Source organism: Eublepharis macularius, chromosome 2, assembly GCF_028583425.1.
Source record: "Eublepharis macularius isolate TG4126 chromosome 2, MPM_Emac_v1.0, whole genome shotgun sequence".
Taxonomy (NCBI): domain Eukaryota; kingdom Metazoa; phylum Chordata; class Lepidosauria; order Squamata; family Eublepharidae; genus Eublepharis; species Eublepharis macularius.
In genome coordinates, this window is record NC_072791.1 from 142601642 (window position 1) to 142617335 (window position 15694).

Sequence of the window (15694 nt, forward strand, 5' to 3'; positions counted from 1 at the left end):
AACACATCTGCTTATATATTAATATATGTGTGCTTACGTATAAACTACAGTTGGTGTTTACGCTCTTGTTCAAACACTGGGGTTTCTGGGAGATCAAAGGATTAACCAGTGGGAATGCTTTTCTTTCTTTTTCCCCTCCGAATCAGCTGTTACTAACAATAACTGGAGGTGAAATAATACCAAATCTTATTAAAAGGTGAAAGATCTCTTCATAATTAATTCATCATACAATCTTACAGGTCCCTACAGTGAATTGCACAGTAGCCTGGACATGGTGGTAGTGATGTGTACACAAGTTTTATTTGAGGTCCATGGTGAGCTTTATTGCCTCTCCTATGTTTTACGAGGTTCCATTAAAAGGAATACTTTAGAACATTTACTGCCTAGCATTAAAACAAAAGGTTTTTAACTGTGTGAGCTGACTACAGGCTTGCTTCTTAATTCATTTAATAGATTTGTAAGGAAATTAACAAGTAGGTAAGGCAGAAATCACATTATCCAGAGGCAGTGCACGCATCAGATTTGCACAGGCACTAGGGATTTTTCCATCCTCATAGCATCAGTGCCATTTGCCATGGTGTCAGGGTCAGCCTAGATGTAATAGGAGCAGGGCTTTTTAAATTCATGCATCTACCCTTTCAAATATAAAGTGGAGGCAGCAAGAGTAGTATATGCAACAAAATGGAAGGCAGAATCTTGTCTAAATGTGACTGAATAGATGAACAAATTTTTTGTATATGTGTCAATGGCTAAATTCTTATATACACAATGGACCAACTTCAGAATTTCAGGAAAAATGGAAAGTTTTCTTTGACTATGTAGTTGAAAATTAAGATTTTTTTAAAAAATTAATTATTATTAAAAATTTATCAATTCTTAAATTAGATTAGATCAAAGTGTTGAATGCCAGGATGTTGAACATGTATTTTAATATAAATAAGCACAGGGATGGAGTTGAGAAATATTTTGTAACTTTAATACTCTGTTATATGTTCACTATCTAATCTAATTTTCTGTTACATTTTCTGATACTTTGTTCACTGTCTAACGCTATTTTATGTTTTAATAAAATTAAAAAGGTATACAAAAGTATAAAGTGGAGGATGGGAAAGCTATTTTTTATGTCAAAGAGGGAGTACAGGTATTTCTATTGGTCTGGATGCTTTCCTCTCAGCCCACTATTTTTAACATAACATTGCAAATAAGTGAGCAGAAATTACTAGCCAACAACACATGGCATATGCACCCATGTGTATCTCTGTTAGTCATTTGTAGCACATTAGTGATTTCCATTTTTTAGCTTGTAGGCCAAATCCTGTAATTTGTTTATTTTATTTATTAAAATATTTGTATCCTGCCTTTCTAACTGAACATGGTGGCTCAAGGTGGCTTACAAAGGCCTGCCCAGCAGGAAACAAGCCAGATTCTACAAACAATATCCTATGTCAATAAGCCACCCCCAGCCTCCAGTGAACACCCTGTAATCCTTAACCTCTTGCCAAAGGCTTATCTGAATATTATAATCTTGCCTCTCTTATGGAAGCAGGCTAATGCAGTGGCTGCCCTACAGGAGAGAATTCCAGAGGGCTGGGGCTGCTGCTAAGAGAGACTAACCTGAGCAGTGGCCAGTAGAACAACTTTGACGGAGTATACTGTATTGGGAGGATCTGAGATGGCACTCAGGTACATATCAGGAAAGATTAGCCACTGGGAACTTTTCAGGTAGGCAAAAGTTTCCCTGCTGGTTGCCTGAAAGAGAATGTTACTTGTCACAGACAAATGGTTACCTATAAATCTGATTTTAACTTACTTTGTTCTTGATAGAACAGGAATGTTAAGAATAAAGCACAAGCAGTCTTACTTCTGGTGTTTCATAACCTCATTTGTGTGTAGGGGGTGGTGGTTAACATAGACTGTTTCCTCATAGAAGTCTTGCTCAGGTTTAGTGTCCAAACTAGAATGCTGTTAGTTTAGAGGGGGTTTTGCATCCACATGAGATTATCTTCTTTTTGTCCTGTTTCCATGCTTTTCCTTGCTATCCTGAAATTTTTCCTAAACCTGGATTGCTATGATCTTTCTGGAAAGACTGAGTGCATTTGTATGCTGTGTGGATGAGAAGTGAAGATTTTTTAAAAGTCCTGTCCATTTTAGCACCATTTTCCCAGCCTGAGCTCCCACCATGCGATGGGTTAGCTTTAAAAAAAAATCCCTGTCCAGGAGACTGTCTGCCTTATTCTTTTTTTTCAAAGATGTAGGTTTTGCCTGGCACATAACTTATGTGATGTTTTGGACTAACAGTGCAATCCTATGCAGAGTTACTCCAGTTTAAGTCAATTGAAGTCTGTGGTCTTAGACTGGAGTAACTCTCCATAGTATTGCACTGTAAACTGACTAAAACCCAGAGAACTGTATGTGCAGCTGAGTCCCATTGTGAGTTATGGAGGTAAAAATCTGTAAGCAAACAGTGGAAAAGCCCAGCTGCACTCAATGTATTCACTGCCTGGTTCACAACCATTCTTTTATTATAAAACTCCTCTCAATCTGACAGGCACACATTTGGGGGGGGGGGCTAATGATAGCCCCCTTTGAAGTTGTCCTAATGAATTTGCTCTTTCTTATTGTTGAGTTTACCTTGTTAATTGCTCTCTTGGTACAGAGCTGCTGCTAAGGGACTTTCTCTCAGCTTAATGGAACGTCTGATTCAGAAATATGGTGATCACATTGTGAAGATGCTCACTGTGCAATATCGAATGCATCAGGCCATTATGCAATGGGCTTCCACTGAGATGTACAATGACCACCTCTCTGCTCACTGCTCTGTAGCACAACATTTACTGAAGTAAGTGACCTGCAGTTTTTCTTTAAACTTTTCAGCAGAAGAGCACCATTGTCAATTAATATTTATGGAGAGTTTGCAGGTTTCCTTCCATGGTTTGCAATAATCCTTTTGCTCTAGTCTTTTCTTTTAGCAAGCAATAGGTGGGAGGGAGAAGGGGGGGAAATCCTTTTTCATTTAGCAAGTATTGATTTTGGTTTCCCCTGATCTGGTCACAGAAAAGAGGTCCCCAGACTTACGCTGTATTTTTTTAAGTGAAAATGAAGTTATACCGCAGCTAGATATATCTTGAGGGCCTGATTCTGCAGTCACTGCAGCACTGTTAGCACTACTCTACACCAGTATTTGAGGAGAAAAAAGATTTGCTAGATAAAGGCTCAGTCCAAAATTGTTAAGTGCACTTAAGCCCACTAATTTCAGCAAACTCTAAGGCATTTAAGACTGAGTTGGATTGTGGCCATAGCATTCATAGTATTGTATATATTAAGAAAGAGATGCATTCATTTTGAAGAACATCTATTTTACATAGCGCTCTGTTTATTTAGAATCACATCCTGCTCACATTGCAGCAAGTAGAATTTATTTCAATGAGATCAGTGATGCAGCCTACTGTATCTTCCTAATGAAATGCCCTGTTCTTGTAAAAATGCAAGGAAAAAACCAACCCTTTTTGATCCCACTCTTATTCAGTTAATAGTTTGCATATGATTTACTTTACATGCTGGAAGAAGAAAGGAATGAAAATAAGATTTTAGAACTAATTTTTTTTAATCAGGATTTTTATTCTGTTATCAAATTAATGGAGACTAACCTTCAAAAAAAGAAAAAAGACATCCTATAAATTAACATTATTAATTAGAATTACTAATACGTATATATAAATTATCTTTAGTCAAATCTGCTTTTATATATGTTTGTTTTCTTACATTCCCATCTATGTGCATAGAAGTCAGTTCCCAGGGAGCTCCCCAGTATTTCCACTGGGTTTGCTTCTCTTTTGAAATGATCTTGCCATCTCCATGGATTGGAGCTATTGGCTGGGATCTAAAGAGCTGTTTTAGGTGGGTCCAAAGGCTTACAAGAATACAGAGTAGAATTCTTCAGTACCCCATCCCCTGCCTTTGAATAGCTGTTTCCCCCATATAAACTCACATACTGTTTCTGAGTCTCTTCTAAGTTTCAAACACAGTTTGCTGAAGGCCTTTTGTTTTGGGGAAAAACTGTAAAGCCTTCCCAGAACTGGCTCTATAGTTCTTTGGATCCTGGCATTTAATTGCAAGTTCCCGTGCAGACCTAGAGTCCCATATCTCTGTCATCAAACCCCCTCCTATTGTGAAGAACATTTTCCCTATGGAATTACACCCCTGTTCCATTCATAGGATCTGTTCTGTGTTGTGTCTAAAGAAGTGAACTATCTATGAACTGTGTTCAGGTATGAAATTTCCTAAGGATTATTTTTTAAAAATGACACAACAAAGCAAAAGACATAAAATATCCAGTACATAGAAGAGTCCAGATTAGAAAAGTTTGATAATCTGAATGTTTTACTGACATTTGGTTTAGATACAATCACATACTGTGGTTTGTTACTATGAGAGCAGTTCCAGGGAATGTTTGGGTTTGCGTGTTCCTCTTGTATGTGGCCAGCTAATGAAAGGCTTCTAGGTTTGAGGCGAACTAATTTGCTCTTATACCTGATCCACACACTATGGTTTGCTCTCTTTCTCACAAACCAGGTTTCCATACCAGGCTTAAATCATGCTTTAGAATCATGATTTGTAGAGAAGAGAGCAGCTTAATTATGAACTGTGGCTTGCCACAGACACAGAAGTCTCATTATTGAACCATGTTAAGGGGGGGGGGGAGTGCATAAGCCCCAGAACCCCCTTGGCTCACTTCAGTACAAAACATCCCAAGGTTAGTTGTGTCTGAATCCAGCCTGTGTGCTGCTTTGAAATTGATCAGTGTGTGCTCTTTCAATTTGTAATAATTGGTATAAAGTTATCGTCAGCTGTGATTATGATAGAATAGTTGGGGTACTTTTCTTCTCAGCCACTGATGTACAAAATGGAACAAACAAAGAAGGCCTTATCTATGAAGTGATTTCAGACAATGAACAGTTTGTATTCAGAGAATACTGTCAGCAAGTTAATGGGAATATTTTTAGTAGATCACATAATGGATTTAAGTCATCAAGAAGATAATTTCAGCTTGCAGTATTGATTGCAATGGCAGTGAAATACTTTCTAAAGAGTATGAAAGAAATTGTCAACAATAAAAATGAATTGTTGCTTTAAATGAAGGAAGATGTTAGCAGTGCAGTCATGGTCTGATGCAGTATCAGCCTGAAGGCTACATAAATTCCCACTGATTTCTGTGTGCTCAGAAGCACTCTCTTAACCCTGAGATATTCTTTGTCCTGTCTGTTATCACCATATTATAACACCCTATTGCTGAAATCAGTGGCAAGTAGGGTTTTTTGGCTCAATTTTACCCAAAAGCAGACAAAAAAAATCCCCAAAGTAGAAGAAATCACATAGTTAGGAAAAAACATTTGATTAGCATAGCCTGAAATGCCATCTTTGCGACTTGACTTGTAGGGGGTAGAGATCTTTAAATGGTTGCCCCTTGAAGCTTCCCAGTCAAATACAGTTGCAAAGATGATGTACCTAATTGTGCTAACCAACACTTTCTCCCAATGATGCGATTTACTGTGACTAGGGAATGAGGAATACCTAGTTTGGGAGGCCTTCAGACAAATCTATTTGCTGTTATGTCCATATTCAGGTGCTGTAAACCAATGGTAGTTTGTTTCTTGTCTTTAAACTGGGATGCTAAACCACAATGTAATCCTGGTTGAAAACCCTGATTTGTGGGCAAGGAACAAACCCCGGTTTGTTGAAATACCTGACTTCAGACATTACAATAGATTGAGGTTAGATCAAAGATTCCTAAACCAGGCAGACATTCTTGGCTTCTTGCTTGAGGTGAGCAGCAAGGGGGAAGGGAGCATATGAACCTGAAAATAAACCAAGGTCAAACTAGTCATGATGTCAGAATACAGCTCGGGTTATTTCCTCCAGGGGGAGGGGGGTTGCTTTCATTTGTTAGCTTTTATAATCTCAGCAATCAGCAAGCAATATCCCAATTGTCACTTTATGTATGAAAGGAGATGGATGGAGCCCTGATACCAAGATTTAGATCTCTTATTTTATTGCTCCTATTCTCTTTCTGATCTTCATATTTTGACCTGCCCTGAGTAAAGATGTTGAACAGAATACACACTTTAAAAATGAATTATGGCCTGCTTTCAAGAGCTAGAAAAATGTTAAAATACTAATAAAGAAAAGGGTTCAAAACAAAATGGGGTTAAGTTTTCAAATAGACTGAAAATTGAAGAGCTGTACCTGTATATGGGGAGAAAGCACTTCATAATATATTAACAAATAGGCTTATTTTACTTGTTGAAGAAGAAAGGAATAGCTGAGTGGTTTTCTGTGTTTCTCTCTAGGTCATATATAGCAATGCAGTAGCTTCCTAACTTTCCATAATATTGAATCAGCATTTCCTATATATGTTGCAGTGACAGCATTAATATTTATGTGCATCACTTAGTTCATAGGGAATCTTTCTTTTTCCCCAGAGTAATTAATACTGCTGGATTATTCCAGAAGCTGCTCTGCTTCTTTTGCAGTTGCACATTGCCCCTTTAAAACAGCTCCCAGCCTTATTATCCTTGGTTTTGTTCCTGTTCCCCACCCCCCATCCCCATTTGAAAGCAGTAGATTAACACTTGTCTTGCAGTCTTTCCTGAAAAAGAAAAGAAGAAGATTACTCTTGCGGTAATGTACACCCAAGAAACCAAAGAAATGAAATTATTTCTTGATTATGTTTGCAGAGGTCAGGAGCAGGAATAAGTAGAGGTATATGTTCCAGCTTCAGCTAAACGTTAACTGAAGCATGACTTCCTCAAGGAAAGGATGAATCCTTTAATGGTAGGGACAGTTTCAAGAGTGAATATACTATAAAATAGTGCATCTATGAAAAGCAGACACACCTTTCTATATAACATTGCTATTTTACAGAGTGATTTCAAAACATTGCTCTTTTACAGAGTGATTTCAAAATAAAACATTGCTCTATAACCTGAGTCACGAAAGATAAACTGCAGAAATGACTGATTCCAGAGAGATAGCTGTGTTAGTCTTTTGCAGCAAAAAATAAATAGGAGTCTTGTGGCATCCTGAAAGCAAGATTTTATTCCAGCATATATTTTTTATGGACTAGAGACCACTTTTCTCATGTGCGGTGTACTGGGTCATCACTGGGAAGACAGTTATATAAGATGGGGGTGGGGGATTACAGGGAGCCACACCAGGCTTCCTTCCTCCCCATAACGTCAGCAGGGCCTGCTTTGTCAGCAGGGCCTGCTTTGCCTACATTCTCGCAGACTCCAGCCTGCTATTGTAGCCCACCCCAACCTTGCCTTCCTTGGGTAGCTGCAGCCATACACACACTCCTGACATAATTCAGCTTTGCTGTCACTGCAATATCAGCAGCTTCTCCTCTAGACCCCCGCCCTCCCCAATCTGGCTGCTGTTAGAAGAGAGTTCAGGAACATATCTTCAGTTAATGAGCTGTCCTGTGAAGGGTTTTTTAAAGCAGGCTTGGAGCATAACAAAAGTGCGCAGTCAGTCATTTAAACTGCCTCTGTCTTTCTGAATAAGGCCCCAGAACCTGGATAAAAAAATCTGACTTGTATACAGACAACAGGTATGTCAAGTTTGCATAAAAATCTGAAAAGTTTTAAAAGGGAAAATGGTTGTTCTAGAAACCCTAGACCCTAATAAAGGAAAATGAGATCTTGCCATACTGTGTTATGAGACCTCAGCTGTCATTTTGGTAGTTGCCTAGCAACTCCAGAAATATAGCTGCAGCAGGGACAAAGCTATGGAGGGCAAGGATAGGGGAAAGGGCAACAGGACAAGGTAGAGAAAAGCAGTGGCAGGAGGGCAAGAAGAGAAAGATGAGGAGGAGGCAGAAGAGTGAGAGGGAAAAGGAGGCAAGGAAGAGGAAAAGGAGGAGGGGAAGGGAAGGGGGAAAGGGACGGCAGTGGTGGCAGGAAGGCGAAGAGGGGAAAGTGAAGAGGAGGAAGCAGAAACCAGCAAGTTCCCCCGTAAGTTCCTCACAGGTCCCTGCTTGTGGAATTGATTTCAATGGGCTTAGCCTGGAGTAACTCTTCTTAAGATTGCACTGTAAGTGGTGGCAGGAAGGCAAAGGGGAGAAAAGTGAGGAAGAGGAAGCAGAAATCAGCAGGTTCCCCCATAAGTTCGTCACAGGTCTCTGTCTGTGGAATTGATTTCAATGGGCTTAGCCTGGAGTAACTCTTCTTAGGATTGCACTGTAAGTGTGGTACAAGATCTGGAAGGAAGGCTGATGAAAAGATGGCTGTGCACAGGATCAGTTTAAAGATTGAAAAAAAGAAGCCCTAACAAGAGCAGAGCAGGGTATGTGACTGAGATTGAGAGAGTAGAACAGAATATCTGGGACTGAAAAGAGACCTTAGGAAAAGTATGCATGTTTTGAGATACTGCTGAATTAAACAGTGAGGATGTGAAATTCAATAGGGAAAGGCATAAATAAAGAGCCACCCAAATAAAACAAATTGTGGAAAGATAATGGTACAATCTTTGGCCGCCATCACAAATTCAAATATATATATGAAATCTGTAGCTGACGTAACTTCAGATGAAGCGGTAATAAGGGTCAATTTTTGTCCAAGTGCAAGGCTAAGGGCTGCTACTGAATTTTGGAAGTTGCTGCTTAATACTGTTTGAAAGCAATCTGTTGTTAGTCAGTGTTATAAAAATCTCAACATTTGGAATACCTTAAGGCCCTGATTTGCTGACTCTTCATTTTGCTTCCTCTAAGCACCAAGATATGAAGCTCAGATTAATTTAAGAGGCTCAGATCCAGGCTAGATTTGGAATGTGCTGGGAATTCAGTCTTTATAATAACTATTCATGAAGCTAGAGGAAAATACTTAGCTGCATACTTTGTAAAAAGATGTCCATTTAAGACTGAAGAAACCTATGATGTAGCAAAAACAATCTTGCTATCCTAACAGCTTTTGTAATGTCTTGAGGATTTCCTGAGAATTTGGGACACTGCTTGCTGAAGGAGATTTTACTGCTTGTGTCTGTGTGAAGTGAAGTTATCTTCTCAATACAGAATAGAAATGTCAGCAGCCTGTCAAAGAAAAGACCTCAGAAATGTGCTGAGTATCACCCCTATTTCTTGACCAGTGGCTTGTAGGCTACTGTGCAATTCAGGCATTGCATCTGATCAAGAAAAGTAATGAAATACTGAACTACTTAGAAATAATTGGCAATTGTTTACCTCTGCACAGAAGATCAGGCTTTGGGGGCATGCAGGCAAGCCACAAAAGAGAACATTCAAAGGCAGTTGAAAGAAGTATATAAGAAAGTTTGCAAACTGAAATGGGAATAACCTTCCAAGCCTGAGCTAATTGTTGATGGCTCACTTAATCATTCACATGGTTAGAGGAGAAAATAAGAAGCCACTATTCTCCCTTCTTGTGTCTGTGTCTGGAATTCTGTCCCAGAACAGTGAAACTGGATCACCTCTCTGTCACTGGACAACCTCTCTGTCACTCACTCAAATTTCCAGTTTCTGTGATGTCCAGCTCCTCATCCCCATAACAAAGACATTTTGTCCTTCTGCCTGTCTCCCTATTCTTCCTTGTGTATCACACAATCAAAACTTAAGTTCCGCAACACAAGGCCTAATCTTTTTTGCTTGTGTTACACTATAGTCCTAAATGAATATATAACCACCAAAGTAAGAGCAACATTAACAAAGCAAGAGGACAAAAAAGAGACGAAAGTGCCAATGTTTTGGCCAGAGACTAGATAGAAGGAGAAAAGGATAAGGAAGACCCAGAAACTTGACCCAGTTTACATTCTTGGACAGAAATCGGGTGGTATGATGATCCCAGAGAAATAGATATGGAAGAACGAGGTAAACAGTAAGGAGGATTATTGCTGGAACTCTCTTCAAAATGACTTTGGTTTCCCCAGTTGGGGCTTCCAATAGCGTAACTACCCTTGATTAAGTCTTGGTCCTTGCTTTCAGTGTGAGGAAATGCAGTGCAATAATGGTGAATGTAACAGACAAAATATATGCAGAGTATCTTTTCTAAGCAAGGAAATAATAACATGCACAGCCAGTTTACGCATATCTGGCATAGCAAGTTGGGCTCCTGGGGCATAGCTTCCAAGCATAGTGCTGTCAAACCTAGGTTTGGAGTAACAGCAGGAAGACTTAGCATTTAAATAGATGCTAGAGATTCACCAGCATGTTCTTCTCAGGAAGAAGTGTGACTTTTCTTTCCATTGGAAGATTCATGAAGCTAATTATCTTCAGAAATTGTTTCCAAAAATCACTCAAATTAAGATTGCTCCTGGAAGTTTCAACATGTCCAAGTACAATCAGTGTCCTCCAGGAACACACACAGAAGAATCTTAATAATATCTTTATACCCTTGATGAAGACAGATTGTTCATCATGACTGAGAGGAATAGCAGAATTCCAGGGAGTGTAAAGGTAAAAACAAAAAACCAAACCCTTTGCATTACACAGGACTCCAGCTTCTTTTAAAGTGCTCCTGGAGAAAAAGGCAATTTGCATTTGAAGAAGGCATAATTTAATTATGTACTATTTTAAAGAGGTGATAATTAAGTGAACTTTCCAGCACAGGATTATTAGAATAAAATTGGCCACTTTTAAAAAAAAATGGGGAAGAGAACTCTTTAGACCAGAGTAGTGATGTTGCTGAAACTTGTAATGTCTTTTTTGGAATCTGAATATGTTCAGCTTGATACCATTTGCCCAAACAGTTATTCTGTGGCTCAGAATGTAAAATGAGATTTTGTGTGTAATTGATCATAGCAGATTACATGCCCAAAGCCACTTATGTGATAGGCACAAGTGCAGAAGACCTTTGAAGTTAACCACTTACTCTTGATGAATCATACATTGCGAAGGGCCTGATGGTCCATCTAGGCCAACCCCATGTTCAAGCGGAGAAAATCCAAACCTAGAACATTCCCAATAGATATTTGTCCAGTCCCTGCTTGAAAACCTCCAGTGATGGATAGCCTCCTTCTCCATGCCACCCCCAGTATGTCAGTGTTCTTACCAGTAGGGAGTTTCTTCTAATGATCAACTGAAATCAGCCCTCTTAGATTTAGTCTTGCTTTGTGGAGTGGCAGAGAACAAGTCTTTGCTCTTTTCTATGTGATAGCTGTTCAGATAGTTGAAGAGTGCCATCATGTCTCCCCTCCACCTTCTCTAGGTTAAAACATGCTCATTTCCTACACCCTTTCTATGTTAGGTTTGTTTTCTAGGCATCTAGCTATTTTCATTACGTTTTTCAGAACCCATTCTAACAACTTGTTAAATTGTGGCACCATAGAACTGGATGCAGTACTCTAGATAAAGTCAGATCCGATTACAGTGGAATGAATACTTCTTGTGACTTGTATACTTCGCTTCTATTAATGCAGCCTAAAATAACATTAGCCTTTTTAGTAGCTGCTTCACACAGCTGCATCATGCTCAATTTATGAATGATTGTATCCCCAAGATCCTTTTCACATGTACTGCTGCCAAGACCGGTATCACCCAGGCTGTACCTCTGTGATTCTTTTTCCCAAAATGCACAACTTTGCATCTCTGTCTGCAATTTTACAGTCTTCAACCTAACTTTCCAACTGTCAAGTACAATTTGAATTTCTTCTAAGGTGCTAGCTATCCTTCGCAGACATGTGTCATATTTGAAGACACAAATCCCTCTCTACCTCTTCATACATGTTATTGATAGAAACGATGGCAGCATCAGTGTGTCTGTATCAACACTATCCGGTAGAAATGGGCACAAACCTAAATATGAACCAAAAAAATGCACGAACCACGCCGGTTTGTGGTTTATGAACCAGTGGTTCATGGAAGCTCGTTTCCACAAACTTTCACAAACTGTCTACTGGTTCGTTTGGTTCGAATTAAAGGGGCAGTTTAAATGGCCATTTCCCTGGGGAAATGGCCATTTAAACTTTTCCTTCTGCTTGCAAGCGGCAGGGCCCTTTAAACTATCAGCTGGCAGGCAGCAGGGGGGATTCCCTCCTCGCCGCGTGCCAGCTGATAGTTTAAAGGGAACTGCTTGCAAGCGGCAGGGCCCTTTAAATGGCCCAAACTCTGCCCCCCAGCCCCCACCCCAATCCACACACCACCAGCCCCACACTTATGTTGCTGCTGGGGTGATGGAGCCGCCCTGTGGGCCCGCGGCCACCTCCTACGAGGGGCGGGAAGGCCGTTTTTGGCCTCTTCCGCTGCTACACGGGCCCGCAGAGCAGCAGAGGAGGCTGAAAACGGCATCCTTGCCCCTCAAATGGCCGCCGCGGGCCCATAGGGCGGTGAAGGAGGCCAAAAATGGCCTTTGCGCCCCTCAAATGGCCGCCACAGCCATTTGAGGGGTGCAAAGGCCGTTTTTGGCCTCATTTGCTGCCCTGCGGACCCGCAGGGCAGCAGAGGAGTCCGAAAACGGCCTTCCCGCCCCTTGCAGGAGGAGGCCATGGGCCTGCAGGGCGGCTGGGCCGCAGCCTCCACCACCCCAGCAGCAAGTTAAGTGTGGGGCTGGGGGCTGGGGTTTGGGCCATTCAAAGGGCCCTGCTGCTTGCAAGCAGCAGGTCCTTTTAAACTATCAGCTGGCAGGGGGGAATCCCCCCTGCCGCCTGCCAGCTGATAGTTTAAAGGGACCTGCCTCTTGCAAGTCACAGGAAAGGGCCCTTTAAATGATTAAATGCCCCTTTCCCTGTGGCTAAGCAGCCAGAAAGGGGCATTTAAACCCCACAAACTGGTTGGTGAAAACCCACGAACCCCATGGTTCAAGTTTGTTTTGATTCGTGTCCATGTCTTCTCTCCAGTAATGCTCGATGGGAAAGCTCTTCATTATTGAGTCAATTCTAAATAAAGCTAAGGGAAGTACAGTCATCACTAGTCCAGCGATAGACATGAGAAATTATTATTAGATGTTCCATAATTGAACATACATCAACAAGTTTTCCAGTCTTCTCAAGTTCTGAATTATTATGGTTAGCGCATGTAAGAGGAAATGACAGTTGATTTGGAGAAAGAGGGGCTGGTGATGCATTTCTGGTACTCCCTCCATCCAACCTGTCAAGGAGCCAATGTGCCAGTGAGAAGGAAAAGTTGGGAGTTGTGTGCTAATTAAATGATGGACAAAACAAAGGCAATGGGGAGTGGAAGAGCTGGAGCCCACCCTTCCTGCACCCCCCCCCACCAAATTTCATATGTTTATTTAGCATGCAATACAGGCTTTCTGTATCGTGCATTCTGAGTGATACACATACTTCTTGAGTGCCCCTGGCCATGCCAGGAAATTTGTATCAGACTGAGTCCAACCTGTTTGAAGAGTTGTGCGGTATGAAACAAATGAAGCTGTCTGAGAGTCTCTCTAGATGAGACATCAGACCATGGGCTGATGTCAGTTCAATTTGTCCCCTCTGATTGGCAGCACTCTCCAGATGCTGAAGTGCAGGGGAGGGAGCCTTTTTCAGCTCTGCTATGCAAGGTATTTACAACTAGAGCTGTCAGGGATTGAACCTGCGACCTGATGCATGCAAAGCTCTAAGAGTAAGCCACAGTCCCTCCACTAGAAGGCTTTTGAAAAATAAGTATCCCTCACAATGGAAGACATTAGTGACTTTGGTTAGTAGCAAAAGTCTCTGTAGTCACTGTGCAAGGCCTCTCCTCAGGCTTCAAAATAATGAAGAAGCCTCTAAGCCAGATGTTCTGTTCTATGATCTAAGTGGCTATTGTCATTAACCTGCCTGAGCCAGACACCAGTGCAGTTTCTTCAAATGATGACCAAGACGAGCCAGAACCCATTATGAGGGATGACCGGGAAGCTCAGACAACACCCAGCACCACTAGACCCCTCCTTGACCCAGAGCCTCTTCTGGACTTGGGCCCCTGGATCCCGAGGCCTCAGTCAAAGAACTTACTCCTAAATGCTCAGCTCCAGGAAACACTGCCAACATGCCAGAATCAAGGGCAGGCAGTCCTCAGCCTTATAGGGCCAGGTGCTGGACAACTAGTCCTCCAAGTTCTCCCCTCACCCGACAGAGACGGCAGGCCCATGAGGAGGCAATGCAGCAACAGAGAAGTGCCATGTTCCATCGACTGAACCAGTGACCATCTTGAGATTCAAAGAACACCATGGCTCAGTTCATATATCACTAGACACTCTGGTTTATTTTAACTATGATTAGTTTGTGAAACAAGAATTCAGCTTGCAGACAACCACTCAAATCCAGGTTTGCCTCAGCAAATTCTGTTTTCATTTCCTTCTTTTTTAGTCTGGGAAGAAACCAGGATTACAGAATGCCTGCACTTGTATACCACACAGAGTTAGAACTTACTATAGTTAGTAATCCATCCTCAGATCTGGCTTGATATACCCTAACCATAGTTGGTGGAGTGGCCCACATTCTGACAATTACACTTAACTATAGTTAAATCATGTTTCATGTGTTGTCTGAACTGAGCTTATTCCTTTTCTGGATCCTGTGCATGCTGCACAGATCCTGTATGCATCCAAATGGAGCCACTTTTGCTGAGCTCTCCAGTTGAAGGGCAGGTGGAATGTTTCCTAATATATTTTCCATAAGTGATGATGAATAACAATGGACCAGTGGAAATCATCCTGTGTATGTGTTTTGGTGGACCACTAACAATATCTCTAAGCTAAGTAGAAGTCAGTTTTCAAAGATTTGAATCTTAAAAGATTATTTGAAAAATGGGACTTGAACTGCAAGCCCAGTGAGTGGACTCAGAAGGGTATATTATGCTTACATTTGCACAGTAGATGTGTTTACTGTGGATGGATTCAGTACAGCTTTTTTTCAAAGAAATATTGTTAGGATTGGCATGCTACAGGTTTGTTCCCAGCAGAGTGCAAATGTAGCGAAGAATGCATGCGTAGTTTAGGGGAATGTTCCAGAATAATTGTGTGAAGGCCTTTGTTCATGTATTTTGAAATTCTGGGTTCTGTTCCCAGATCAGCAACGGATTAGAGGCATGCAATTCTGGTTCAGGATTCAGGAAAAGGCTGAATTTTTTGCTGATTTGGCAAAATTCAGCTTTCTCGAATCAAATTAGAGAATCCCAAATCAGATTCGGGATCCCAAAATTTTTCAACCAAATAAATTCAGTTTAATTCAGGTAAATTTGGGAATCACTAGTGGACTGTTTCCATTACTGTTTCCCTGCAAAGAAACAGCAGTTCAATACTTTTTTTTGCAGGGAGGGAGTTAATTTTTTAAGCAAACTCCACCAAATTTACAGAGAACCTACTCCTAACTGTCCTCTAAAGACCCCCCTCTCCAAGTTTCATGACGATTGGACCCTGGGTGCTAATTCTATGGGCCAACAAATAAGGTGCCCCCAAATAAGCCACTCTCCATTATTCTCTATGGGGAAAATTTTCTCTGGTGTTTCCTCACTGGCTCCAACTTCTGCCTGGCTGCTATGAATTAACTCAGCACTTTATCTCTACACATAATCATGAGCGTGAATTTAAATTCTCAGTGATAGAGGTGCTCGAGTCAACCAGATCACAGGAAGTCCATCGAACACTGCTACAGCTAGAAGCTAGGTGGATTTTTAGATTAGATTTTAATACCACAAGGCTTAAATCATGAACTAGACTTATCACCTTTCATATAATATAGTTGTTTACAAATTTATTAAATAAAT

At 40.9% G+C, this 15694-nt stretch overlaps 1 protein-coding gene across 1 annotated transcript in view; it reads left to right on the plus strand.

Moving 5' to 3' along the window:
- The window catches only part of IGHMBP2 (immunoglobulin mu DNA binding protein 2), a 140100-nt gene that overhangs the window by 93029 nt on the left and 31377 nt on the right, over positions 1-15694 (plus strand). The window contains exon 9 of the mRNA XM_054970107.1: positions 2657-2839. Within this exon, the coding sequence (XP_054826082.1) occupies positions 2657-2839 (183 nt within the window). The remainder of the gene's footprint in view (positions 1-2656; positions 2840-15694) is intronic.